This window comes from Capricornis sumatraensis, chromosome 8 (genome assembly GCF_032405125.1).
Source record: "Capricornis sumatraensis isolate serow.1 chromosome 8, serow.2, whole genome shotgun sequence".
Classification (NCBI taxonomy): Eukaryota; Metazoa; Chordata; class Mammalia; order Artiodactyla; family Bovidae; genus Capricornis; species Capricornis sumatraensis.
Genome location: NC_091076.1, coordinates 85,311,494 through 85,333,305, shown reverse-complemented (window position 1 = coordinate 85,333,305; position 21,812 = coordinate 85,311,494). Strand labels below are relative to the sequence as shown.

The 21,812-nt window shown below is 53.2% G+C and overlaps 1 protein-coding gene across 1 annotated transcript; it reads left to right on the top strand.

The window, feature by feature from the left end:
- Positions 1 to 1,141: 1,141 nt before the first annotated feature.
- Positions 1,142 to 19,891, top strand: USP22 (ubiquitin specific peptidase 22). The gene is made up of 13 exons (XM_068976384.1): positions 1,142 to 1,279; positions 9,024 to 9,156; positions 11,156 to 11,269; positions 11,757 to 11,858; positions 12,235 to 12,404; positions 13,522 to 13,669; positions 13,973 to 14,078; positions 14,172 to 14,330; positions 14,963 to 15,089; positions 15,834 to 15,925; positions 16,593 to 16,655; positions 17,069 to 17,218; positions 17,535 to 19,891. Exons 1-13 carry the CDS (start codon positions 1,142 to 1,144, stop codon positions 17,575 to 17,577), a joined length of 1,545 nt encoding a protein of 514 aa, XP_068832485.1. The 3' UTR covers positions 17,578 to 19,891.
- The last annotated feature ends 1,921 nt before the right edge of the window (positions 19,892 to 21,812 follow it).

The window sequence follows — 21,812 nt, the reverse complement described above, 5'->3', positions numbered from 1 at the left end:
CTTAAAATTTCAGAGTTCACTTTTTTTAGACTGACACTCCTTTAACATATCCATAATGTGCCTTCACTCGTGTTTTAGTCTGAGAATGACTGCATTAGTTTCTCCTATAAAAGTTTCTTTAGGTTAATTAGCTAATTAAACATTTATTTTTGAAGACCTCCATATAACCAGTGGGCACTGCTGGATACAGACTTTAATAAAACAGAAAAATAATTACCATCATGGAGTTTTCGTGCTACTGAGGAAAATAGTTAATTTTTTTAAAAAGTGAGTAAGTTCTTTGGGTAAGGAGGTGAAGGATTGCGGCGGGGGGCAGGGGGTCGTAATGTCCAACAGGCTGGAAGGAAGGCCTCGCCAAGCAGGCGGCGGGCAGGTGGCCCATGCCGCCGGGCCCCGAGCTCCGGCTGCCAGACAGCATCTTTTATTTGTCTTTTCTCTCGGGATGCGGGCCTGCGCGGGGCGCATTTGACCGGCCCCGAGAAACCCGTACCTGCCCTCACGGAACTCCCGTACCAGCGGGGCCCGCCCGCAGTGGACAGGATCGCTCAGAGGTCGCGGGACTCGCGCTCCCGCGAACGTGCTGCCCAGCGGGATGGCGACGCGTGGGCCAACCGGACCGAGTCCGAGAGTGTGTGATGCTCTGCTTCCTACCCGGAAGCCCTGACTACATGGAGCTCCAGTCCGAACTCACCGGATCCGGCTCAGTGGACCGCTACCGGGCCCCGCCCAGCAACCACCCTCCCCTGCCCACCAGTCCCTGCGGCAGCCCAGCCGGCGCAAACCAGCCCTGTCTCCCCTCCGCCCGCGCCCCTCCTCGGACGGCGGGAAGTCACCAATTCCCGTCAGAAGTCTCCTCCGCCGACCAATGGCGGGGGGACGGGGCGGGGCCTCCGCAGCCCCACCCCGCCGAGCCAGCCCATGGGGGAGGGGCTCGCCTAGCGCACGCGCGCCGGCCGCGATGACGTAGCGCCGCCCCGGCCTCGGCGACCTGCAAACGCCTCGCGGGCGGTGCCCGCCACTCAGTCGCGCTGCTCTGCTTTGTCCCGGGCCCGTCCGTCAGCCGGGCCACCTGCAGCCTCGCGCCGCGCTGGCGTCGTCCTCGTCCCCGTCAGCGCCCCGGCCCGAGCCGGACGGCGAGGCCATGGACGCGGAGCTCGTGGTGACGCCGCCGGGCTGCGCGCACCTGGGCAGCTTCAAGGTGGACAACTGGAAGCAGAACCTGCGCGCTATCTACCAGTGCTTCGTGTGGAGCGGCTCGGCAGAGGCCCGCAAGCGGAAGGTGCGCCCCGGCGGCGCGGCTCCGAGGCGGGGGTCGCGCCTCCGCCGTCCCCTCCCCCGCCGCGGCGGGGGTGGGTTGGGCGCGGGCGGGCGTCGGGGGCGGTCTTTCCCGGGGCTGCCGGGTGGGAGGGGGAGGGTCTCAGACGTCGCCGCTCGGGGCGTGTCCTGGGGACCCTCTGGTGGGGGCGGGGCGGGGACGCAGCCGCGGAGGGTGCGGCCTGTGCCGCCCACGCTGAGCTAATTCTCCGCGGTTCTGGCGGGTACTTGGGGGTAGCTGGGCCGGGGACTGGGGGTCGGGCGGGGTCCCCGGGACGTGAGTACAGCCGCCACGCGCCTGGGGTGTGCAGAGACGCGCGCCACTCATTTCAGCTCTGGGCGCAGAGTTCACAAGGACGCCCTCCCCCCATTTCAGCTCGGGGCTCAGAGTCCACAAAGACGCCCGGCCCCCCGCCCCCATTTCAACGCCGGGCGCCCTAGGGACGCAGGGTCCACAAGACACCCAAACCCGCCATTTCAGCGCGAGGCGCCTCCCCGGCCCAGATCAGCGGGGACTCCCGCTCCACTTAAGCGCGAGCCAGAGTCCGCAAGGACGCCCACCCCACCTCATTTCAGCGCGGGGCGCCTCCCCGGCCCAAATCAGCAGGGACCCCCACTCTTCCACTTAAGCGCGGGGCTCCCTCGGGTCGCAGGGTCCACAAGACGCACCCCGCCCCCCATTTCAGCGCGGGGCGCCCCCGGCCCAGGTCCGCAGGGACGTTCCAGGATGCGGCCCCTCCCTCCAGGTGCGCGCGAGCGCGGATGCGGAGCGCCGCTGGCTCTGCGCTTCGAGTCGCGTCGCTCTTGGCATGAGGGGATTTGCAGGTCACCTGTCGCTGCGCAGGAGCAGTGTAAAGGGGGCCTGTCTGACGGCACGGGGGGCCGAGGTGCTTCCTATCTGACGCGGGCGCCTCCCCGAGGGAGCTGTACTCAGTGTCCTGCCTTTGGGCTTGTTAGCTATTTGGAAATTAGAAAATGGCGTTACTCCCTCCTCCTACCTGAAGAAAGTATGTTGTTTCGTGTATGGCGATTTTGCAGTTCGCAGCCCGAGGGCAGGCGCTGTTAGGCAATATCCACCTTGAATAACATTTTTTATGGTAAAACTAACATCTGCTGAGCACGTAGGGAATGTTAAGCACCAGTTTTCTTTCTTTTTATCAGTGTGGGTGTTGGGAAGAACTGACTCTTTGGATGAACCGAAATCGGAGATAAAACAGGCTTCTGCTAGGATGGGAGTGAGGTTCTTGTTTATGGGGTTGTATGCCTTTAAAATGAATCACTTGGTTGATTCTGTTGTAAAGGCGATAATTTGTTACTTACTGCTCCATGTTGTTGGTTAAGATGTGTAATTTTTAAATATCGCTTCAAGGAGTCAAGTTTAACCCCTCGTTAACTTTGCCGAATTTCCTGAGGAAAGATTCACTTTTGTTGTTGTTGTTACATGTGACTTGGATTAATCTTCTAATGTTAATTGCTTAGCTTGAAAATTGTTGACACACGTCTGTATTACTCGCTAGTGAGAATTTGAGCTGCAGAGAGACAAGAAGTGAGGTATTAGCCTCTTTCAGAACTCGGGTCTGTCCTGCTGCCGTGCATTATGGTCATATACCGCCAGTGAATCCTTGTGTCCTCCATCCATTATTCCCTGGATTTTGGGGACTCCGTGTACTTCTAGAATCGTGGTGGCCCAGCCAAGGCGGAGTTTGGTTTGAGAAACAGTAATGTCCGTTTGGTAATTTGCAGAGGTTTCTCAGAAGAGGTGCAAGCTTAGTAGTTTGGTTTTAACACTGAAAAGTTGCCTATAAAATACTTAAACCTAAATGAAACTTCATTGAAGTTGCTCAAAGAAGCTACAGTGAAGTCTAAGCTATAGTGTAACAACTACAGGAGTTCAAACCCTCCTTTAAGTAGAGGTGGGTTATGACTTCTGTATCCAAACTCTGCTTCTTCTCTTGGTGGACTCTATCAGATTTGAGAATTGAGGACTCCGTGCTGCTGTGCTTTTCTGGCGTGGTTCTTGCCGCTTGAGGGATCGTATGTGAAGACGGAAACCAGCAATGAGGACAGCAGAGATTTTCAGTTCCCCTGGTGGTTATGAGTTAGCCCTGTCTGTTTTATATTTAAATATATAGACATTGGGTGGGGGGACAGGTAATGTTTTTTAAGCAATCATTTCTCTCTCTCTGAACTGTTTCTGCGATTCTGAAGTTTTCCAGCAACTTTTCCTCAAAAAACACAGCCCTTTTTGTAGTCATAATAAGTGTTTTTACTGAAATACTTCACCACAGGTGAGAAAGCATCAGCACTCTTGGGCCATTACTGATTCTGGTGTAGTTTGGACAGTAATCTGGGGGATGGCAAACTACCTTTGCAGTCTTCTCAGTACAACATTTGGTGACAGCATTCCTAATCCTTTGGGTTGGAAATCTCTGAGAGGTTTTTTGAGAAAGGGGCCTGGAGACATTGTCTTTTTGTTTCTGGGTAGTCAGTATTTTAGAAGCATGGTTCAAGCCTTTGGTTGAGGGAGGCATTTAAGATGGAAAATGGTCTTATTTATCTTGAGTCAGTTCTACTTTACTGTGTATTTTAGAAAAAGGTTTACTCCAGGGTTTTTACTGGTCACCTCTTTTAATCAGTGCTGCTTCAATTCTAGAGTCAGAGATCTGAATGAATCTCTTATGTTTGAACTTTTTAGTAGAAATCATCTTTGGAGAGTAACAGTTCTGCTGTCACTGGCTTAGACAAAATACCTGGAGTGACAGCATACAGCGTCTGGTAGATAGATGGTAGACTTAGCTGTTAAATGTCCAGTGTTACTGACTGCAGTGACTAGTCTTTCGACCAGGCACTTGGATGATGGTGAGAATGCTGCAGACAGCTGTCTCCTGTCCATTCAGTTTTGGTTTTTAGTTCATTGTTTGGATCTGTCCATTCTTTTAGGTATAAGGTTTTCTTTTTCAGAACTTCTTGCTTTGAGGAATTAACTTGTGCTTTACATATTGACAAATTAGTTCTTTCAGGTTAGTACACCTGAGCACTGCAGCACTCACAGGGAGCAGGAGACAGGCAGTTCCAAATAAAAGATCAAAAATCAAAACATTGTTCCTTTTGAGGTAATGTAGATTAACCTGCTGTTGTGAAAAATAGAGAACCTTTGGGGTTTATCCTTATGGTAACATCTAGCAAGACTAATTCACTGTTAAAAGCAGTTGCCCACATGGATACAATCCACAGCTTTAGTCCTGATTTTCCTGGTTTCCACCTTTGCTCATTTGTGTGTGTGTGTTTAGTTCTATGCAGATTAATAAATAACAGTAGTTTTAGATTCAGATTTTAGGTTTACAGAAAAGTTACCAGAGATAATGCAGATGGAGAAGGAAATGGCAACTCCAGTATTCATTCTTCCCTGGGAAATCCCACAGACAGAGGAGCCTGGGGGACCCCAGTGCAGGGGTTGCAGAGTTGGCCATGACTTAGCAACTAAATAACAGCAGTGACAATGGAAATTCTAGACAGTACAGGAAAACAAAAAGTTATAACGAATTGGGAGTTGGGGCTGAAACAAAAATCCTCTTGTCTACAGATATGATTATCTATTTAGGAAAACCAAAATGTAAGCGAATATTTTTTAAAAACTGATAATACAGAGAGGTCCTGTATCAATCCCTGACATCTCGCTGATGGTGAAGTTTTTACATTTCTGTGGTACGTGTTGTTACAACTAATGCACAAGTTTGATATATCATTATTAATTAAAGATCATACTTTAGTCAGCTCTGATTATTTTTTCTCTCGTCCTGTCTCAGGAGATGTTTAGTCCATGTCTCCTCAGGCTCCTCTGTTGCCTCTGCTTGTGGGATCGTAGTTCCCGGACTAGGGATTTAACCTGCACCCCCTGCAGTGGAGTCCTAATCGCTGGGCCACCAGGGAAGTCCTTTGGTCTTTCCTCTCCCCTGTTTTCCACCCTCAGCTCCTCTGGATTGTGAAGGTTTTTCAGATTTGCCTTTTGTTTGTTTTTAATGACCGCAGTGGTTTTGAGAAGTATTGGAGTATTAATCAGGTATTTTGTAGGATGTGTCTCAGTTTGGATTTGTCTGATGTGTTCTCAGGGTTCGCAGCTGTGGTTCCAGGTTTGCGGGGAATCCTGAGCCCTGTTTGTGGGGAATCCTGAGCCCTGTTTGTGAATGTCCGAGCTTTGTGCGGCCGGTGCAGGGTCAGAGCGCCTCCCCCCTGCCCCCACCGCCCCAGCCCGTCCTCCCTGGGTGCTGCCCCAGTGTGGCTATTGTGTCTCGGTCTCCTCGACCCTCTCATTCCCACAGGGACCTGCTGAAGAGCTCCCGGCTTTGCCAGGATCATTCCCAGGTCTGGATTTGCTGGCTGCAGGCTTAGGTTCCATGTTTTGTTCTATTTCCTGTAAGCTGGCAGCCAACTCAGAGGCTCCATCAGACCTGAGCTTGGTCCTCGGGCAAGATCTGGAGTGGTGCTGTCTTTCCTGAAGGTTCTACTATCTTGAGTACCCATACTTAAGGGGGCAGGTGTCCAGCAGATGTTGAAAGGTGAGGTACAAATAAGGGAACTTGGTTTCTAGGCACCGAGCTGACCTGCCTCATCTTAACCTTGGCAGCTCCTGTGGCAGTGGGCCTGTCAGTCACTTTCATCACCTGTTGAAGGTTCTAGGGAATGAAGTGGGACCAGCAGGTTACATGAGGTTCTAGGAGAATCCAGTGGCTCCCTGGAGGCACTTGTAATTGACAGTGGGGAAGGTGATCAAAATGTGAATTAAGGACTGATTGAGGTGGTCAGTACTGAGTTCGGAGGGTGGGTGTTTGCCTGAGTCTCGCTTCTGCCCAGGTGTGTGGCCTTTGACTTTGTGTGGTCCCACATCTCTTGGGTTCACAAATTTCTCATTTCTAATACTACTACTTTGTGTTTACATAGTGTTTTTCATCTTATAAAACATCTCTCACAGTATTACATGTTGATTTTGGAACTCAGGTTACACTTTTTAGGTGGCCTTGGCAGTTAAGTCTCCTGACCTGTTCAGGGTTGCAGATTAAATGCCAAGTTTGGGCTTTGAAATTAAGTCAGTCTGACTCTGAAGTTTGTGATCCCACTAAATTATTTGGACATGCTTTCCAGCACAACCAAGTAATTGTCCAGTCTATACCAACACCAACTGGGTGTCACACAAACCTGGCCTAGTCTGACTGTGCCCACCTGGAGTTAGTGTCTGATTCTGCAGGTTCCAGCGGACACCCCCACTTGAGTCTCCAGTCATAAGACTCTGCTCCCCTCCTGTGGCTCACAAAGCTCAGGGAAACATTACTCAGTTTTACATGTTTGTTGTAAAGGTTATTATGAAGAACACAGATAAGCAGCCGGATGAAGAGATACTTGAAGTGAGATCTGGGGGACCCAGAGCAGAGGAGCTTGTGTCCCAGTGGGTTTGGGGTGCATCCCCCAGCACAGAGATCCATTCACCTCCCCAGAAGCGCTCTGAACACCATTATTTAGGGGTTTTATGGAGGCTTTATTATGTAGTCAGGATTAACAGGGAGTGATCAAATCATCACACAGGTGTGGCTGATTAAATTATAGGCTGATGAGGGGGTGGAACTGGACATCAAAAATGAAAAGATAATGAGCAGAAGAGGTCCTTGTTTACTGGTGTAGCAATTCTGTGTTGGTAACAAAGAAGCAGCAATTGGTTGTCTTACAGTAGCCAAGTAGCCTAGCCTGTGTACTAATGAATGAACCATTGTGCAATGTTGGTGGCCCACAGCTGTTGCACTCCTGTTCAGATGTGGTGTTAGAAACATTGTTACATTTATGTAACACCACAGAAAGACTGTGCAGTGTGTGTGTTGGTATAATTTCAGAGTGGACTTGGGTATTTTTTGTTGTTGGGTGTATAATCCATTCCTTTTGTTACTCATTTTTATTCTCAAATGGGGCCAGAATTTCCTCTGCTGCTGCTGCTAAGTCGCTTCAGTCGTGTCCGACTGCGCGACCCCATAGACGGCAGCCCACCAGGCTCCCCCATCCCTGGGATTCTCCAGGCAAGAGTACTGGAGTGGGGTGCCATTCCCTTCTCCGAGAATTTACTCAGGGAATTCCAAAAGCAGCTCCCATTCCTTCTCAGGCCCATCAGTGTCAGCTGGAGTCAGTGGTTTGTAAGAGGTTCAGTTTGTGTTTGTTTTTATTTGCGGAGCACCAGTTAATCCAAGAGTTGTTTACTCAGGGCTATGTGGCCAAATCCTTGGTGTTTACAGGAAATGGATTCGTGCTTGGGACTGCCTGCCAGGGGAGCCCTAGTTGTAAAATCTGAATCAGGGCCTTAAAATGAGTCCTGAGCATGGGCTTTATTGTGTGTGAAAAAGACTTAGTCAAATTGTGTGTGAGTATTTGTTACCTCAGGCCTTCTTCCCCTGATCTTCATAGTTCAAGGATGTAACCAATTTCTTTCTAGTTGTAGACCATCTGCCTGTGTTTAATTCTTGTAGTTCCCTTTTCATGTAGCTAAAATTCTTGATGCCTTTTTTCTTTCAGCAGATTTTTCTTTTGGGAGGTGCTGCAAAAGAACAGGTGACGCAGATTTGGATTTAAAATTCAGGGGTTAAATTTTTATCTGTTAAAACTTGTGTGTGTTTTAAGGGGAAATAATGTGTTAAAATTATGTACTTAACCTGATATGCTTATATTTTAAGAGTCATGCTGGTCTTGAGTTTGGGTTTTTTTTTTTAATAAACAATTGGATTTTTTGTTTATTAAGGTCATAGAAGAGGTGGTTTTTTGTTGTTGTTGTTTTTTAATAAAACCATGGTCATGCTTTTAATGTATCCAGAGTGATATAAACAAGGAACACCTTTTAATCTTTTCTTTACATCTGTAGCCATTGGGAGCAGTAGACAGATTCCAGGAGTCTGTTCCTAACCTTATTTTTATAAAAGGAAAACTTCCAGACTACTGGGAAGCCTTCATTGTTACACATCAAGTAACCATTATGTAACTTAAAACTTCCCTTGCATTCTGGAGAACAATTAGAATTAGTTAATTCCTTAGATTGATCTTTGGCAGAATAAATAGGAGATACAATTACTTTTTCTTGCTTTGCAACATTTCAGAAGTCTTTCCTTTGAACCTCCTACTCCTATGGAATTGCCCTGGAGCAGGGCTTCCTGCTGGGAGGGGAGAGATACTTGGGTGGAAGAGAATTGTTTACCATGGTGCTCATGATTGCTGAGGTTATAAAACTTCAGGTTTCTGTGGTATAGTTCTCACCCACAAACCATTATTTTTCTTGTTTCTGTGTATTGCTTTGATTCATATCCCTGTTGATTGATTATAGATTTGCTGTGGTCTGGGAACCTGGAATATCAAACTTGAAACGGTGTGCTGGTTATGGGTGCCCTGGGGGTGGAGGGGCCCTCGGATGCAGAAGGACCTTTTCTGCTCCTGAAGCTTCACATGCTTGGTCTGAGTGGCTTCGGATTGGTGGTTGAGACTGGCTGAGTCCTCTTTCAAGAAGCCAGTCTCAGCTAAGTGACCTATGTGCCTTTTGGGTCAATTGACAAGGAAAAGATCTTTTAGATGGGGAGACCTTGAGAGGAAACCCAGGCTTCCGCTTCCTCTCGAGCTGCACCTGTCGGAATCACCTCGCTCCGGTGACTCAGAACCCCGGGTTCCCGGTTCTCTCTTCTGACTTTTAGGCGAAGTCGTGCGTCTGCCATGTGTGTGGCCTCCACCTGAACCGGCTGCACTCCTGCCTGCACTGTGTCTTCTTCGGCTGTTTCACGAAGAAGCACATTCACGAGCACGCCAAGTCCAAGAGGCACAACCTGGGTAAGACCCTCCTGACGCACACCTCGGGGCTTTGGGGTCATCTTCCCAACTCGCCTCTTTGACCTTCCGCTCTCCCAGGAGTCTGCCCTTATCTGAAGTGGTCTGTGCTCTCCTTGGAACTCCTGTGGGGAGGGGAGAGAAACTGAGCCCACAAGTGTTACTGTCCCGCTTGCCTGAGGTCACGTAGAGCTGTGTGGACCCTAAAGGACGACTTTCTCTGAAGAGTGCGTTTCCTGCACGTCGGAGACTTGTCTTTCCTTCTGAAAAGCATGGTTAGGTGTTAGATTAGGCAGAAATCTGCAAAGGCCTTCCATGCAGCTTTAGGTTATTGGTGTCATTATGGGGTTGGGGGCACTGGGTGAGTTGAGCGCTGTCTGTGAGGGATTTGCCTTGTTCATGGAGAGGCTGGAGGTGCTAGCATCAAGATGGGGTTACACGAAGCTGAGTTTTGCTCTAGTCTTTATTTTCTGACTGCTGTCACTAAGTTTTTCTCTCCTTGAGAATTGTGTTTTCTGTCAAACGATGGGGAGGTGGTGAGGATTCCTGTAAGGAACTCACTTTCACAAGGTCCAGGCCACAAGCCCTTTCCTACAACACAGCTTCCTGTGACCCAGTCTTTCTGTGTAGAGATGGCATCCGAACTCAGTCATTTCCAGAGGTCGTGCTTCATCTCTAGCTGAGAGCTTGAACCAGGCGGGGGAGGGGCAGCCCAGGACAAGGTGTTAACTGGCCTTTTCGGAAGGAGAGCCGATGACACTGATGGTGCTTCATAGGCTATGGGTGGGTGGCCGCCCAGTAGGGCCAGCAGTCAGCAGTGGGATCTTAACCTGGAGGAACCAGAGAGAAGGGCTGATGGTCACAGTGGGGGGTGGGATCCTCTGGTGTGCGGTAGAGAACTTCGTGCTTCATTCCATCTCACTCTCAGATACGACCATGTAGGGTCTCACATGTGGGCTGCAAGCCTCTGTGGTTACAAGGGTCGTGCAGTCTGACTCTCGGACCAGACCCACGTAGGGCTCTCACATGTGGGCTGAGAGTCTCTGTGGTTAGGAGGGCTGTGCAAAAGTGGGAACACTTTTACGCTTAAAAGACTGTCTGAAGAATCTTACTGAAACGCAGTGTCGTCTACAGAAGTCACTTTAGAAACGCGGTATTTGTTCACGTTGTCAGCCTGCTTGGTAAGCTCTGCCTCTACTTTTGCCAGAATGAGTCAGTTTTTTTGCTTTAAGAGACAAAAGCACGGAACAGGAGTAAGATCCCGCCCACTGCTGTGTTAGAACGCGGTTTAGAGAAGAGCGTGTGCGTGTGTGTGTGCGTGTGCGCGCTCTTTAGGTGCTTCAGGTTTACATGTTTACAGAAGAGGGAGAGAGTGTGTGTATGTGTGCGTGCGGCTCGGGGGCTCCAGGTTTACGTGTTTACAGGGGAGAGAGAGAATGTGTGTGTGTGTTCCAGGTGTCTGTGTTTACGGAAGAGGGGGTGTGTGTGTGTTCCCTTCAGGGGCTCCTGGTTTACATGTTTACGGAAGAGCGTGTGTGTGTGTGTGCGCGCGCGCGCGTGCGTGTTGGGAAGCCCTGGGCACAGGTCCAGGTTGTTTGCTTGGCGGCTGTGCTGCCTGCATCCTGGCACAGTGAGGGCTGCTGGGCGCCCAGGTCACAGAGCTCTGGTCCTGGGAGTCTCTGTGGGCTGATAGGAATGCAAGTTTCCCTTGTTTCACAGGAAAGGCAGAGGGTCCTGGTACCCTGAGGGGTTGGGTCCTTTGTAAAGTACGGACATGGCGCCTCTTTCTCCCTCAGCTTGCTCAACCCTTGAGGGAGCTTCCAGGGAGAATTCACGTGCCTCACCTGCTTTGGACACACTGTCTGAAGCGGGGGCACAGCCTTTGGTAATAGTGGGATTTTCTGGTTAGAGAAATGCTACCTAGAAAGCTTGCGTGTGTGTTTGTGTCTTGAAGCATTACCTTTCGATCTTTAATTTTTGTTTCTTCTCTCCTTTCTTTCAGCCATCGAGCTCATGTACGGAGGTATCTACTGCTTTTTGTGTCAGGACTACATTTATGACAAAGACATAGAAATCATTGCCAAAGAGGAGCAGCGGAAAGCTTGGAAGATGCAAGGTTTGGTTTTCCGGAGCTCTGTGAGCCTGGTTGTGTCTTAGGCTGCGTCCCCTGCCCCTCGTCTGTCAGGGCACGGGGGGAGAGGGGAGGAGCCCCCATACCTGCCTGGTCCCTCCTGCAAGCTCTGGAGGGGCCCGGGGAAGCAGTGCGGTGCCCACAGTTTCCTGGACCTGTGCTCTTGCCTGGGTCCTCACAGGCCTGCGACTGCCCCGAGGGATTCAGCCCTAGTCCCTCTACTCAGAGATTAAGGCCGAGGAGATGCGGGTCTCAGGACCGCTGACACCTCTCTGAGCAGGTCCTGCTCTCCTCTCCTCCGGGAACGTGGCTTACTCAGGGCACATTCCCTGAAGGAAGCTCCTTGAAGTGTCTGGAACAGGGTCTTAGAAGGACCCCGCATTACCCCGTCTTTGAAACACTGCCTAATAAACTGCCACCATCACACTGGTTCACACACGCAGTGTAGCTAACAGCACCCTCCACTGCTTAGGTGTCGGGGAGAAGTTTTCAACGTGGGAGCCGACCAAACGGGAGCTCGAGCTGCTGAAACACAACCCCAAGCGGCGGAAGATCACGTCCAACTGCACCATCGGTGGGTGGCCACATGCCTGGTGAGGCCTTAGGGGTGTGCCCGGCAGGGCAGAGCCCACAGGTGGGGCTTTTCAGGAAGTGGTTGTGAGTGTGAGCAGTCTCCCTGGCCCTGCCGAGACTGCAGGGGATGCGGCGTAGCTGCTAGCTTGTGGGGAGACTTCTCTCTGACCTGTGCCCTTGTTACCGGAGGCCTTCAGGCAATTCTGCCAGAATGGTTGATGCTGAAGTTGGAGGCCGAATGCTGGGGTCAGCACTCCTTGGGGCCTTTTTCTATAAGAGGAGCACAAGCCTTGGAAAGAGGCTCCGTTCTTCTCACACGACCGGGGCCGTGGGCTGGCGGGGTCCTGATGCCAGCTGACCCAGCCCTCTGCCGCCAGGTCTGCGCGGCCTTATCAACCTGGGGAACACGTGCTTCATGAACTGCATCGTGCAGGCGCTCACGCACACGCCCCTGCTGCGCGACTTCTTCCTGTCCGACCGGCACCGCTGTGAGATGCAGAGCCCCAGCTCCTGCTTGGTCTGCGAGATGTCCTCCCTGTTCCAGGAGGTGCGGGGCAGGAAGGGGGCGGAGGGGGGTTCTGTCACCTCCCCTGTGGTGGGCATCTCATATACACCTCTGTTGTGAAACCACGTGTTCTTCCCAAGGGGGTCTCCAGCTGAGAGACTCGGCGTCATTCTCAGAGGCTCACTGCTGCCATAGTCGGGGTGTGAGCAGCGGACGCTGACCCCCTTGCCGCCCCCAGCCCCTATCCGTCACCTGCCGCTTTGTCCACAGGGCGGTGGGTCTCGTTGCCAGCCTTGCTGACTGTGTCACCAGAGGTCCCTGTCCCTGATGGGCTCGCGAGCTGACCCTCCAGGCTCAGGGCCTGACTGCAGGACAGGGTCCGGCTCCTCGGGTGCTGTAAGGACCCAGGTGTCTTCAGGTGTTGGCCCCAGGCATTTGATTGCATCCTCTCGTTCCCTGTTGCACCCTGGCTGCCTGGAGCCTGCCTGACTATGGTGCTGGAGTTATTCACTGTTTGGCCCTTTTTAGAAGTCTCCTGATCCCTGGCCTGGCCCATTCAGTCCCCATGTTCCTGCAGCCTGCCAGCAGTGGCTGGCGTTACAGGAGTGAACAAGCTGAGTGGTATCATTGGGCCAGAATAGTCTGGTGGGGGTCTCATTCAGGCCCTGTTAGTCAGTTCATCTTGTCGACATTGCTTTTTAGGCTCCGGTTTATAGGGGTACAATTTACACAAAACAGAAGTCACCTTTTAGTGTATCTGTGTGAATGTGTGTTTAAAAAAAGCTTTTTTTTTTTACATTTTTTCACATTTGACCAAAGTAAAAGTGTTAGTCGCTTCATTGTGTCCAACTTTTTGCGGACCCTTGGACTGTAGCCCACCAGGCTCCTGTGCCAGTGGAATTCTCCAGGCGAGAGTACTGGAGTGGGTTGGCATGCCCTCCTCTCTGTTTCGATGAAAGTTTGCCACAGTTCATCACTTTGACATATTTCTAGAAAACAGATGGTGGGAATGGAGAAAACTTACGTGCAGACTCCAAATAAAAACACAGTTTGCGTGAGAAGGAGAGGAGACGACCACCTTGGCCCGCTCATTGTCGGGTGTGCACGCGGGGGCTCTGTGTTGCTCCTGACGAGGATGCCGCTCCTTCTCTCTGCACAGTTCTACTCGGGGCACCGGTCCCCCCACATCCCATACAAGCTGCTGCACCTGGTGTGGACGCACGCCCGGCACCTGGCAGGCTACGAGCAGCAGGACGCACACGAGTTCCTCATCGCGGCCCTGGACGTCCTGCACCGGCACTGCAAAGGTGGGGCTGCAGAGGTCGACCTTCCAGGGTGGGCTCTGCAGGGGTGTGGGCTGCGAAAGTGAGGGCCCGGCAGGGGTGAGGACAGGGCTGCTCCTGGACCAGTTACTGGACGTGAGATACATTTAGTGTCAGATAGACGGCAGGCAGGTCTTCTTAGGGAGAAACGAGGAGAAAACGGAACATACAGCAGGTCCAGGCCCTCCTGCTGCAACCTGCCCTAGGGGACCGGCCTTGTCCCTAGGCTCAGCGGCTTGATGGCAAGCTGCCTTGGGGCCCAGGGTCACAGAGCCGTGGTCTCCCCAGGTGACGATAACGGGAAGAAGGCCAACAACCCGAACCACTGCAACTGTATCATAGACCAGATTTTCACAGGAGGGCTGCAGTCTGACGTCACCTGCCAGGTGTGCCAGTAAGTGCTCTCCCCACCCAAGGATTCTGGGGCCTTGTCGCTCTGCTGCCCGCAGAGCCGTCCTTGGTCACATGTGCCCCTGCTTGCTCCTAGTGGGGTTTCCACCACCATCGACCCCTTCTGGGACATCAGCCTGGACCTCCCTGGCTCTTCCACCCCCTTCTGGCCGCTGAGCCCTGGAAGCGAGAGCAGTGTGGTAAATGGGGAGAGCCACGTGTCAGGAACCACGACCCTCACCGACTGTCTGCGGAGGTGAGGTGGCCACACCTTATGGGCAGGGGGCCCTCCTTGTGGCTGCTTGGGGGGAGTCCTGAGAAAGCCAGACCTCCCCGGGCCCCATGTTCCCACATAGGAGCTGAGGGGGCACATTTTAAGAATGTTGTATCAGTGGAATTGTACATCATATAATTTCTCAGGGTTGACTTTTCCGCTCTAATCTCTGGAGGCTCATCCAGGTTGTGTTATCACCAGTTGCTTCCTTTTAATTGCTCAGTAGTATTCTGCAGTGTGCAAGGATTAACCACTCATTTGCTGAAGGACATCTGCGTTGTTTCCAGGTTTTTTTTGGCCCTTACAAATAAAGCTGCAGTTAGTAACCACTCACATACAGTTTTGTGTGAATGCTGGTTTTCACTTTTCAGGGAGTAATTTGACTGCTGTGTCTTATAGTAGTTAGAAAATCATTACTTAGGATGAGAATTCTTTATGATAGAGAAGAGGAAGAAGTAGTTTTTTTCTTTTTTCGTTGTAACGTCATAAGCGTGCTTAATTGTGCATGTGTTTAGGAATAAAATGAACCCACTGAAAATGATAAACTTTTCTCTTTCCTTAGTGTTCCCCCCTTTTTTTTTTTTAACTAAAAGTGCACGTTTTTGACGTTGCAGATTTACCAGACCAGAGCACTTAGGAAGCAGTGCCAAGATCAAATGCAGCGGTTGCCATAGCTACCAGGAGTCCACCAAGCAGCTCACCATGAAAAAGCTGCCCATTGTGGCCTGCTTCCACCTCAAAGTGAGTTCCCTGAGCACGTCCCGGGCCTGAGGTGGGTGTGCAGTGCCCACCTTGCCTCTGGAGCGCATAGGTCAGTGCCTCCTGTAAGTGTCTGTTGTCGGGAGGTTTGCTGTGACTCAAAAAGGAGTTATTTTGTAACTGAAACAGGGCAAGTTACTCTGGGTCGGGGTGGTTAGGGGTTTACTCCTCCTCCCCTCCAAATTCTTCCATCCTCACCCCAAGTTTTCTGATTTACTTAAAAGCAAAAACCCTTTGCACTAAGGTCTAATCCTGGGGTCAGCAGGCCTTCTGTGAAGGGCTAGTGACAAGCGTGAGTCCTGCTGAGAAGGAATAGCAGCAGGGCTGCTGGGTTTGCTCTTCTTGGGCGTTTCTTAATGGTCTCTGTTGCTTATTCTTCCGTTTTGTGACCTTTAAAGGTGTAAGACGACCCAGAACCCCAGCCCTGCCTTGCTAGTGGTCCAGTGTCCCATTTTGTGGGGAAGTGTCCTATCTGGCAGGGGGCACAGGGCATGGGGCGTGGGCTCTGTTTTTCCTGCCAGACACTATGTCATGTCCACACCTGTCGTCAGGCCCATTGTTTCAGGGGTGGTGGGCTAAGCCCCATGGGGTTTGTCCTGTGAATTCTGAGCTCTGGCTCTGGGCAGAATCGGGGCACTTAAGAAAACACAGGAAGGCATGTTAGAAGCCCCAGAGACACGATGGGAGGAACCCTAACCCGTCTCTCCAATCCCTCCATTCCTGTAGCGGTTTGAACACTCAGCCAAACTCCGGCGTAAGATCACCACCTACGTGTCCTTTCCCCTGGAGCTGGACATGACCCCCTTCATGGCCTCCAGGTTTGTTCTCTGTCGGGCGGGGGTGGTGCCAGGTCCCTGGTGAGGCCCCGTGAGCCCTGATGTCATGGAAGCCCCTGACCCCTCCCCGTGTGAGGGAGGCTGGCCTCCGACTAGCTGTCGTAGCACTGGCTCAGACTGGGGCTGTCTGCCCGTCCACAGCATTTCAGCCGCAGGCATTGGGGTGGGATACAAATCAGCAGGGTGGTTCTGCAGCTGCAGATGTCATTTGCTTGTTTTCAAGTCTTTGTTTTCTGGACCACTTAAAATTTACCTTCATAAAACGCCCAGACCCTTACTAGTATGTCAGACACTGCTGTGGTGGACGACGGGGGGGAGATGTCGAAGCAGCGGAGACCTGAGCCCATGTAGGCCGGGCCCAGGAGGGTCCAGTGAGGCTGACGCCCTGGCCAGGGGTGGAGTGGGGAGACAGGATGGGTTGGAGGAACCATGGGTCCTGGCTGACTCCAGGTCTGTACCTTGGTGTGGATGGTCCACTTGGCCAGCCTGGGCCTGTTTCCTCATTGTAAGTTGGAGGCCGTCTCTGCCTGAGGCAGAGTTTTTGGGAGAACCAGATGCGTGGACGCCACATAGTCATGGCTCGCAAGTCTCTGGTGAGGGTGATCAGTTAACGTTTTGATTGAGGCTGAGTGTGCTGCTGTCCTTACAGCAAAGAGAGCAGGATGAACGGACAGTACCAGCAGCCGACAGACAGTCTCAACAATGACAACAAGTGAGTGGCTCTACCTGGCGGGCGTGCCAGTGTCTTGAGCGAGAGTGGGCCCTGGGCCTTAGGGAGGCCCCACCTGCATTGCCCGGGAGGCTGTGTGTCTTCTGGTCACTGGCTGGCTTCCTATAGTGCTGCCACCCCTCCTCTGTGAGGGCAGGGCCTCCCCCCACCCGCATCTAAGCTTACCTCCTTTTGCAGGAGCCTGACCTTCCCGGCACCTTGACTAGGCCCTGTCCTTTCTCATCCTTCCTACTGGTGGCTGAGGGGAGGCTGCAGCCGCTCCAGTGTCTCCCAGGCAGCCTGTCCCCTTACCCTTCCCCATCAGCATTCATTCTTGGGCTGCTCCCTGTGGGGACTGTGGTCCTGGGTGGTGACAGGGTTGAGTGATCTCTGTGTCCCTGCTGCCATCCCATCAGGTACTCGTTGTTTGCGGTGGTCAACCACCAGGGGACCCTGGAGAGCGGCCACTACACCAGCTTCATCCGACAGCACAAGGACCAGTGGTTCAAATGTGATGACGCCATCATCACCAAGGCCAGCATCGCGGACGTGCTGGACAGCGAGGGGTGCGTCCCGCAGGTCCAAGGTCCCCTGACTGCAGCTCCCGCTGTGCCCATCTGGGAGGCTTCTGCCCTAGATGACCTGCTGTGACCCTGACAGCATCTGGGCTTGGAGTTCCAGGCAGTGGGGCAGCCTTGAGATTCCGTGGTGGCCCTGAGAGGGCTGGGTGGGTGGGACCCAGGGCAGGCATCCTTCAGAGAGGGACCCCCAGCCAAGGGAGGGCAGTCTCAGGCTGGGGCGTGGGCTGGGCCCTCAGCTCTGTGGGGACAGGTGCCCCGTGGCCACCCTGGGTGGGAGGTGAGCTTGCCTTCTCTTCCACAGGTACTTGCTGTTCTACCACAAGCAGTTCCTGGAGTACGAGTAGCTCCGCGGGAGCCCCCGCACGCCCAGGGCCACGCTGTGCAGACGCTTGGCAGGAGGTGGTCCCAGGGCTTGGAGGCAAAAGAGAGTGCCCGCGTGTCTCCCATGCCCCTTGGAGTGCCAGCGGCTCCAGGCTGGGGGCTCAGAGCGGGCCAAGAGGAGATGCAGGCCTCGAAATCTCTTTCTTGGTGAATTTCGGGTCTTGAGTGTGTGTAGCGTGGATCCAGGGCCCGGAGCCTGCGGAGCTGACAGCCCCGCACGGCCTCCAGCTTGTCTGTCCTGCAGACGCCAGCGTTGTCCTGCATGCGGAAGGACCTCCCCGTTTTCTAGAAATAGGCGTTTTCTTATTCTCTCTCTTTCTCTCTTCATGATCGTGAATTTCATGAATGCAGTGATAGTAATGTGAATGAATCACCGAGTTCAGACTGAACCTTAGATCGTTTTCCCTTGATTCTGGAGAGTGGGTCTTGCTTCTTCACTGGTGCTGCTTTTGTTGCCCCCACCCCTCCTCCCCAGGGACCTCCGTGTCTGTGTCAGAGCCGAGGGTGAGGAGCGGGCTGGGCAGGGTACAGTCTCTGTCTTTAAGTAACTCAAGTGTGTCTGGTGGTTTCACTGCTTCTCTCCTGTGTCTCCTTCCTGGCCACCTGGCCCACGAGCTCTCCCAGTCGCTGCTGGGCAGTGGACGTGTTGGATGGCGTCGGGGGCCCTTGCAGGGTTGGGGGTTGTTGCTGCGTTCTACGCTGGGGGTCTCTGCTTTCCGTTCTGCTTGTTTCTGTTGCAGCAGGAAAGACGACCGGGACAGAGCCGGTGGGACGGGCTGAAGGAGCAGATGAACCGGTCTGTCCACACCCTGACTTAGACTGTCCATTCTGAGAGTCCAACCTGGAGACGGGGACAAGCCCATCTGTCCTGAACTGTGAGGGCTACTTCCTGGAGAGGAACACATCCTCTGCAGCTAGGTCCGCGGACTTTCTGCAGAGGGCCAGGTGGTCGATGCTCCCGGCTTGTGGGCCCTGTGGTCTCTTTCACAGCTGACACAGAGACAGATGTAGCTGTGTTCAGGAGAACTTTACAGGAGCATGGGAATATGAATATCACATACTTTTCCCATGTCACAGGGTGTTAACTTTTTTCACTCTGTAAAGGTGTGAGCATAGTTCTCAGCCAACGGGCAGTGGACTGGGTCCAGCTCATCAGCTGCTTAGGTCCAGGAGCAGCGTGGTTGCTGTGCAGGGTGGAAGGTGCTCGCTGGGCTTCCTAGGTCGGGACAGCATACCCGACGGATACAGCCCAAGCGCCTGCCAGGGTCACTTAGTTGTGTTTCTGTATTTCAGGAACACAAGTTGTTTAGCTTATTTTGAAACAGCCGTGAGCATCATCAGACATGCAGGTGGGCACCCGTTCTCAGAAACCACCCTGCGTGGCCTGTGCCCTATGCCTGCTCTGAGGGCTCTGGGCAGAGGCCTTGCGGGCTGGGCCCTGGGCTGGAGGTGACTATGGAGCTTTGGGCCTGGGGCCTCCGTGTTAAGTGGGGACAGAGTGGATATTCTGGCTTTGGGTTTCTGTTGGGTCACTCTGTCCCTCCCTGCACCCCTTCTGGGTCCTGCACTCATGTCCATAGCTCCTGGATGGGGAGACAGTGAAGCCAGGTTTCTCTTTTCTAAATGTTATTTTTGAATTTTTATATCCGGATTAATGCTCTTTACTCCCTCTGGCCTGGTCTTCTGAGCACTTACCTCTGTGTCTGCTGACAAGATCACCCCTTGACTGTCAGAGCCACATGGGGTGGAGGCGGGGTGGGCGTGGCGCTTCGGCTGTGCCGAGGTCCTGCTGGGATGGCAGGAACAGAGGCTGCGTTTGGGAGTCCTTTCTCTCAGCTCCCGATGCAGCTGCTGGAAACAGCTTCCCGTTTCTCACAACCACTCGCGTCGATGTCCGGACCACGGAGAACTCCTGGGCGACCCCTCCCGCTGCACTCATGTATCAAAGTGACTGTCTCTGAGACATCGGCTCTCTCTGGGGTGTCCTGAGTTGGGGAGTGGGGGCCCTCCTGCCTGCACCAGAGCACCTGGGACTCGCCCTTCTGCCGTGTGTACACTCGTGGTGTCGTAGCTTGCTCGGTGTAGCTGCTCCCATCGTATCCAATTGCCGTTCTTTTGACAGTTCAGGTGACTGATTTTACTGTAAGTTTGAGACCAAAATCATAAGAACAAGATGCCAGTGATCGTGCTGTGGGTTTTATCATGGGGATGTCTCCATGTCCCTTTCCTTGCCGTCCTGAGGGACTGTTAGGCTCCTCTCCTCCCTAATGGCTTGTAGTCTTTCCTGTGTCGTAATAAAGCTACATTTTATTCTGAAGACTGGTGGTCTCCCATTTCTGCGGGCCCTCCCGAGCCCCTTCATTTGCTCCAGCCCCGACCTGCCTTGGGCCAGGAAGTCCCATGTCATTGGCATCTCCTCATCCTGGCCACGATGGTGACTTGAGCCTGGGGCTCAGGGCCATGTAGTCCGTCAGATTTTGAATTTAATGTCACCTGAGGGGCTTTAAACGCAGGGCTCCTTGGAGACTTTGAGCACAGGACCTGGGATGTGGGGAACGCCACCCTGCTGTTGAGCAGGTGGCAAGTGTGAGTTAGTGAGCAGAGAAGATCCCTAGCCTGGTCAGTGCTGTTTGACTCTGCGCTTGTCATGGGCTGTGGCCCCTCTAGCCCATCCACCCTTCATTTCTGAAGCGTCCCTTTCAAGATGCCTGAGGTGCAGTCTTCTTGAGTTCCCTCACGCGGAAATAGCAGGAAGCGCCAGCAAGTCCACGGGGTCCAGAGTAGCCATCCATGCCTTCCCCCACAGTCTCTCCCCGTTAACCAGGACCACTGCTGTATCCCTGCAGAAAGGCACCGCCCCCCTCCCCCCGCCCCGCCCCCAACTGCCCCCAGGGTCCTAGACAGACCTTCAACCCAGAGTTGTCCAGGCCGGGAATGAAGACCTGCAATGGGGTTGTTGGCATAAAGCTGTAGTGTTCCAGGCCTGCCCCAGCTTTCGCCCTCCGTTCAGAGATCTGTGCGCACTGACCATGGTCTGGTTAAAAGTGTTAGATTGTCCTGGAAGTCGTACCTTCAGCAGTCGGGCTCTTGGAGCATCGTGACCTGGGGAGTGTGGACAGGCAGGACAGGCGGAGCCGAGTCCAGAAGATGGGTCCTTCCCGCAGAGACATGCTGACCCCTGTGTAGTCGGCCAGCCAGCAGGTGGCCACCTGCTGCTGTGATAGGGGAGGTGACCTCCAGGCTTCAGAGCTGGTTTGGGAGCTGGGCTGGGCAGGCATCCCACGGGAGTGACTGGTGAGCTGGACCCGGGGCCTGACATGGAGCCTGTTCCAGTATCCCCCCGCTACCCCATTTTGATGGCTCCTTTGTTTGTGGGCCCTTGGAGCAATGGCGTGGGGGCAGTGAACCGTCTGCACCCACAACAGGCAGCTTCGTCCACCCGGTGAGTGTTCTCTGTCAGGCTTCTTGGTGAGCACAATCTGTTCCTGACCTGAGAGGTCTGTCCCCACCCACATCTGTCGCTGGCCTTTTAATCCTGTTCCTTGAGTCTTAACTGTCCAGCGAGCTGTTAGCGCTGCCCCAGGTGTCCACATAGGTCAGTACCTGTGGCCAGTCTCGTTCCTGACAACGTGGGTGATGAGATACAGTACTCAGTTCTGCTTGGAGCGAGGACTTCCCTTTGTTGCTGTCTTTCGGGATGCTCCTCAGGACCCTGGTCACAGGGTGCGTGTGGATGCTGGAGCCACCACGCCCGCTGCCCGTGCGTGTCCACTGCCGCACACTCGCACTCGTGTGTGCAGGGTGCTCGGGCCATGTGGTTGCTGTGTCCGCGTCAGGTGCTCGACCCGAGCGGCGGCTCTTCCTATGGAGGAGGGTGGACCCTCCAGGGGGATGAGGTCAGTGTGCTCGTAGCACCTGTGCTGGTGCCCCGGGGTCCCTGCTGGACTCTTGATGCGTCCTAAGGCTCAGTGGTCATGCAGCACGCTTGTGCTCCTGCAGGTCCTGCTTTAACTGGGAGCCATGTGCTGCCAGTGTAGACAGGTGGACTTAACATGCCCAAATGTGTCAGTAGGGCTGCCTGTTCACACGGGGGGTATGGGGGTGCGGCACCTTGTCTTCCTGCTTCAGACCGTGGAATCCCTGGAAACGCCACCAAATCGGGGGCCCCATGAGTTTGGGGGTTTCTCATGTAGTTAGA

What these genes read in the sequence shown, in the direction of transcription:
- USP22 (XM_068976384.1), top strand. Translation starts at nt 1,142, where the DNA reads ATGGACGCGGAGCTCGTGGTGACGCCGCCGGGCTGCGCGCACCTGGGC. An exon ending in CACGTCCAACTGCACCATCG is followed by an intron (nt 11,859 to 12,234) that starts GTGGGTGGCCAC and finishes CTCTGCCGCCAG; the next exon opens with GTCTGCGCGGCCTTATCAAC. An exon ending in AGTCTCAACAATGACAACAA is followed by an intron (nt 16,656 to 17,068) that starts GTGAGTGGCTCT and finishes CCATCCCATCAG; the next exon opens with GTACTCGTTGTTTGCGGTGG.